Source organism: Neltuma alba, unplaced genomic scaffold (assembly GCF_004799145.2).
Source record: "Neltuma alba isolate B1F8T4 unplaced genomic scaffold, ASM479914v2 tig00013025_pilon, whole genome shotgun sequence".
Classification (NCBI taxonomy): domain Eukaryota; kingdom Viridiplantae; phylum Streptophyta; class Magnoliopsida; order Fabales; family Fabaceae; genus Neltuma; species Neltuma alba.
Window position 1 is genome coordinate 77,953 of NW_021637372.1, and position 5,898 is coordinate 83,850.

The following is a 5,898-nucleotide window of genomic DNA, read 5'->3' on the forward strand; positions in this document are numbered from 1 at the left end:
AAAAATAACAAGGGACTTATTTTGTAATTATCTTTTTTCTTTAGGACTTTATTATAATTCTCTCTAAAAGAAAAGTTCATAAAGTTTTTTTTTTTTTTAATACAGATGGAAAGTAGAAGAAAGTGGTGAGGAGGCAGTGAAAAAAATTGTATGGAATCATTTACCTTTAGCTTCTCTCTAAAAATCTTTTCCTCTAACTTCTTTTATCCTCTTCCTTTGTGACTTCTTTTTTCTTCTCTTCAAGTTGGTCTTTATCTTTCTCTATATTTTCTTCCATTCAGCTGTGATTTTTCATGAAAAAATAACAAATAAAGATCCCCCAATATATGAAATTGTGATTTGAGACCCTCAATTTGAAAAATGACAAATAAAGATCTGGTCTCATATTACAAATATGAAATCTTGGTTAAATGTCTGAAATGCCCCTCAGCCAAGTTGTGATTTGGTCTATTGAAGTTATCATTCGCTAAAGTGAATTTGTTATTTCCATAGTCAACTTGTTATTTGGCATACTCTCAGTCAAGTTGTGATCTGGTCTACTAAAGTTGTCATTCGTTAAAGTGAACTTGTCATTTCCCATATTCAACTTGTCATTTGGTCGATAGATATTTCAGACATGTCATGAAGATTTCATATTTAAAATATGGGACTATGTCTTTATTTGTCATTTTTCAAATTGAGAGTCCCAAATCACAATTTCACATACTTAGGGGTTTGCATTTGCCATTTTCTCATTTTTCATTGACCATTATGAGTAAGATTCTACTAGTTTAGTGTGACAATAAACTTCAAGTCTCATTCTTATTAAAAAAAAAAAGTGTATTGGTACTTTCACACGTTTTAATTATTAAAATTTCTACAAGAAATTCTCAGGGGAATTTGATGTTAGTTGACATCACAAATAACCACTCGGTACTTCTTGATTATCCTGTATCACGTTCATAGGTCAGGGAAGGAGGGACAGGGAGAGCTAGACAGAGTCTTGGGAGGGAGGAAGAGGGAGAGCTAGATGAAGAGTCTTGGATTTAGAAACCTGAATAGCACAATGACTATGTCACATGCTCACATTTACTAGCAAACCAATCCTCTTCGGTTTATCTTCGATTTCAAAAGTACTTAGATAGAAATCAAACTATGGTTTCAAAAGCGCTTTTACGACTTACGAAGTAAATACATGAAAGAGTTTATTTCGTTTTAAAAAATGCTTTTTAGAAGCACTTTTGAGAGTTACCCAACACTCCCTAATAATCATAAACACTTAACATACTGGGAAAAAACTATAATAAAAAGGAAAATACTATAATAAACATACGATCGCTTATATAGATAAATGCATAAAAGAAATGAATACTGAACTAAAACCATGACTTCAGATTGAAGATGTCATCGGCTATTTACAAAGATGATTAAGAACAGCAGCTAAGAAAATTCCCTCGTATTATTGACTTGCGGAAAAAACTAAGCAAATAAATAAATGATAGAATAAAAGACAAGCTAACAACAAAGGAGAATATATTCAGAAGGAGAAGCATCCAGATTGTAAACTACTAAATTAGATTCAAATCAAACAGCAAAGAACAGAAGTATGCATCATGAGGCCACTTCATATGAGACTTGAAGAAGCAATTTCATCCTCGTTGCGTTTGCGTTTACGGTCCTCTTGCAGGTCATCACCCTGAACCTCCACGGGCACATTTATCAAAGCACAATAGTCCTTATCCACTGAAAAACGGGCATTGATAGCTGGATCCACCGGTTCTGCAACATCTATTGAGATCAAATCATTCTGCTCTGCAACTGAAAGATTACCATTATTCTTAAATTGTTCGTTAATAGGAAGATCATCACTGTTTCCACCCACAGGATCATCCTGAGAGCTCGTCTCTGGAGTGTCAACAAGAGCTGCAAGGAAAGGCTTGGTAACATGATTTTCCCGAGAGATGAATTTTACATCTAAGATTGATGTTTTGAAATCCACCACAGAGGAACCGCATGAAAATCCAAGAACATTCTCCATAATATCTTCGTGAGAGGCTTTTTTTGGGACTTCTGTCGCTACTGTGTCTGTACAGTCAGTGTTCACACAAACTTCTCCCTCAGTGGAACTACTAGAGACACTATCTGTCTGACACAGCTTAGGAATGTCACTCGTGGATGATAAACTATCATGTATCTGAACACTGATATTTCTGCTTTCGCTATCCTCCACAGTATGCTCAAAACTTGTTCCTGGATCATGCTCAGCTAGGACGCCAGGTTCTACACGCGCCTCTTTCTGGTCATCTTCTCCAGCGCTATGTTGGCAATATTCTTCAGATTCCTTGACAGCCCCTTCTGACTCTTCATCATTAGGACCTCTGTTCACCTTTTCTGTTTCCGAATGAACACTGTTTGAAGTTGACTCTTGCAAGCTGCTAATATTCTCCGTGTCTTTGAAATGGTTTGAATCATCATTATTTTCTATCTCATATGAAGTTCTAGGTGAAGCATCATTGTTTTCATGATCATATTCATTTATAAACTCAGGGGCTCTGACTACAAGACTTTTGGTATACCTCGGAGTTTCTGAAGTTACAGAAGATAAAAATCCAGCTAATGCAGAAGCTACAGCATCATCAATTGACATATGCTGCCTCTCTTTATCATTTGAAGCTGTTTCTAATCCCAGTGTTTTATTTTCTTCTTCATCCTCAGCATCAAGAAACTCAGGAGCTGTGACTATGAGACCAGGGTGCAATTGAGTAGCATTAGCTGAATCAGAACTATCGTTAGAGGAGACAGATAGTCCTTCAATATGAGAACCGTTCTTGTCTGGTTTCAATCCTCCAGTGACACTACTACCATGACAATTGTCACATGAGTTAGCATCTGACTGAGTGCAGGAACTATCTGGAGCATAAGTTCTAGAGCACGATGGGAATCCAGAATTCTGTAATTTGATGGTCAGTGTTTCAAGCTGCTGCTCTACTTGCTGGAGCCTAGCCTCAATGCTGCTTATGGGCATTAGCATTTTCTCTTGAAAGCCCAAACAGATTGCTTCCATTTTGTCCATTCGAGACACAAGCTGCTCCAGGGCCCTTTCCACATTAACACCCAGACAGTCACTACGATTTTTCTCCACAGCCGTAGTTTTTGAGGGCACATCACTGTCGTTGCTCTCTATTTTAGTAGCTTGTGAGGGTGTTTCACTCTGGTTGATCTCTGTTATAGCAGCGGGGGAGGTTGTTGTAGGATTGCTATCAACAGAAGCATCTTGCAAGAGCATGTCTGATTGAGATGGACCCACACTTTCTTCATTCACCTTTCGAAGCTCCCCTTCTTGATGATCAGTTTTGCTAGCTCTTCCTTCTGGCTGGGTGTGAATTACAGAGTCACATGGATGACTTCTTCCCACATCAACTTCTGGAAAATATAGCTTTTCCTTTCTAACAGGTGGATACTTCTCATTTATGTGGCTCAGAGCAGTTGTCTTTGATAATTGCATCAGAGTCGGAAGAAACATAGACATAAGAGAACTGCCAGACGAGCTTTCTGCATTGCTCTCTTGTCTTTCAGAATCAGCTAGAGCAACAGGATCAGCAAACACATAAATCTCATCAATACAAATACAGCCTTTATTCTGGAGTGAAAGCAGACGAAGTGTGACAGAGATGCAGGGATTTACATCAGAGGTCTCTGCGGTAGCCTCATAGAGATCCTGAAATTTTCCATCAATCAGCATGTTCTTTATTATAAAAGACGAAAAATTACTTGAGAAAAATAGAGGAAAACCACAACTAAGGGAAAATTACTTCGTCGTAGAAAGAAATAAAAGAAAAGGAACATGGTGAAAAAGCAAAAGTTAAAAAAGAACAATATGCCAAAAAGTCTTGAGTATGGCTACTATTATTTAATGCCAAATTTGTCATCATTCCATAAATAAAAGAATTAATTATTAGAAGAGAAAGCACGCATGGCATTCAAAATATCCTCCTCAGGCAAATATTGTCATCCTCGAAAGCTCTTCTTTCACAGCGAGATTTGTGATGCATGTACATATTTTGTGTTGTCGTTTTAGAGTGACCAACAGTTAAGGAAAAAGACAGCAATTCATCAGAGGCCAATTAAAAAAAAAAAACAGAAAAGGAGAGAACATGATGGAAAATCCCATTCCTTTTGAATCAGTAAAAAATCACTAGGTCAGCAAGAAGTCAGATGGTTGAAGAAAATACAACAAACAAAAAACAACTTTCGAGACTTCTTCCTTTGATTTCCATCTGCTCCTCAGTCTTCTCCATTCTCCATGTTTTACATTTATACAAACAGCAAAAGAGAACATCGACACAATCCGTTGCTGAATTGATTGCATTATTTATCTTCCACTCTTGGTTCTTTTAGCCCCCCAAATGTAGAAGAAGACAGTTAATATAACTAACAACAGTGGGTTGCACTCCAAGAAAGAGAGCAAGAATACCAAGAAATAAAAAGAGTAATGAAATCAAATGGCATAACAGAATGAGTAATCAATTGGAAAGACTGGATCAGCACACCTGACTGCTTTTTGCTGAGTTACTACAGGATTTTGTTTGCAAACCATGGTTTCCCCTATCCAACACAGGAGAATCAGGAATTTTTACATCAACCCAGTCATCTTCACTTCTATTATTTTCTTCAGCCAACTCTTTGTTAAAGCCCTTAATATGTGAAGAAACAACTTCTTCAACATTTAATGCATGAAGAACCTCTCCATCTCTAGCAGCAATGCCACAGCGAACAGTACAGAGATACTCATTACTACTCTGCACATCAGGTTCACAGTAAATTTCATACACTCTGGCTGTACTTCGAACATAAACTTGTAAGACCTCATGCTTTTGTGCAAAGCTAACTGCAGAACAAGAAATCTTCCCTTAAGTAGCCAAAGAAACATTTTTTTCCCTTAAAGAAACAAGCAATTAGTATTCAACACTAGACATGGAAGCAAAAGGCTCGGCTCAGTGGATTCAACTAGATAATGGAAAACACACATGATATGCTTAATCACAACACTGATAAACAACATTTGTGAAATGATTGAAGGATCTATTCAAGGAGGAAGAATGAGGAAGGAGAGAAAATGAGAGAAAACTTCAACTCACAAGACCCCAAGTTTAGAAGAGGCTAGAGCTACACAAGAATTTTTCCATGTCAAAAACCCAATCCATAATCAAGTGCTAACTAATAATTAATTTGATTATCAATTCCACGTATTTAAAAAATAGAAACTTGAGAAGGCACTTGCTCCATAAGAATAAGCATTGCGGAGTTGTGGAACTTGCAAGGTCACTAAAAGAAAAGGTATCTAGTTCTAGCTTCCAAAGAACAACCATAAAGAAAAACGCCATCCAACAGAATTTTCAATTCAACAAAGATGATATGAACCAGATTAATGACCCCTAGTACAAAAACATCACACGTAGAATTCAAATGGAAACTTCACAAACTCGAATTCGCAAAGCATGCCCAAATTTCACCAACATGCTAATATATGTTAAAAAAGAAAAGAAATTCAGCACCACACATTCATGAATTTTGCCAAGATATTCATCCGACCTCAAGAAATTGAAGATGGGATAAATTTGTCAGTACTGTAAAATTTACAGCTTGAATGGAAACAAAAGGTGAATCAAACTTGGGGCTTACTCTTGATCTCGCAAGGGCCAGAATCAGCTGAAGCAGGATAGAGGATAAGAGAGGATTTAGGTGTCGAATCCACAGTGGTCGCTCCTACTTCATCGCCAACTTCATTGGCCAGAGACAGTGAGGATTCGAAGGTGATACAATCTTTGAGAGAACCAGAAGCAATAGTCCAGTTCGTTTGCGAACCCCAATCGGTCATGCCGATCTTGGCCTCCGACTCCATCACCATCGGAGTTTAGG

At 37.5% G+C, this 5,898-nt stretch overlaps 1 protein-coding gene across 1 annotated transcript; it reads right to left on the reverse strand.

Annotated features, from left to right (window-relative positions):
• Positions 1 to 1,420: 1,420 nt before the first annotated feature.
• LOC114733665 (uncharacterized) lies at positions 1,421 to 5,898 on the reverse strand. Its single transcript, XM_028921163.1, has 3 exons — positions 5,662 to 5,898; positions 4,530 to 4,867; positions 1,421 to 3,697 (listed from the first exon to the last, which is right to left on the reverse strand). Exons 1-3 carry the CDS (start codon positions 5,885 to 5,887, stop codon positions 1,604 to 1,606), a joined length of 2,658 nt encoding a protein of 885 aa, XP_028776996.1. The 5' UTR covers positions 5,888 to 5,898; the 3' UTR covers positions 1,421 to 1,603.

What these genes read in the sequence shown, in the direction of transcription:
- LOC114733665 (XM_028921163.1), bottom strand. Translation starts at nt 5,887, where the DNA reads ATGGTGATGGAGTCGGAGGCCAAGATCGGCATGACCGATTGGGGTTCG. An exon ending in TGGCCCTTGCGAGATCAAGA is followed by an intron (nt 4,868 to 5,661) that starts GTAAGCCCCAAG and finishes CTTGTTCTGCAG; the next exon opens with TTAGCTTTGCACAAAAGCAT. An exon ending in ACTCAGCAAAAAGCAGTCAG is followed by an intron (nt 3,698 to 4,529) that starts GTGTGCTGATCC and finishes GGAAAATTTCAG; the next exon opens with GATCTCTATGAGGCTACCGC.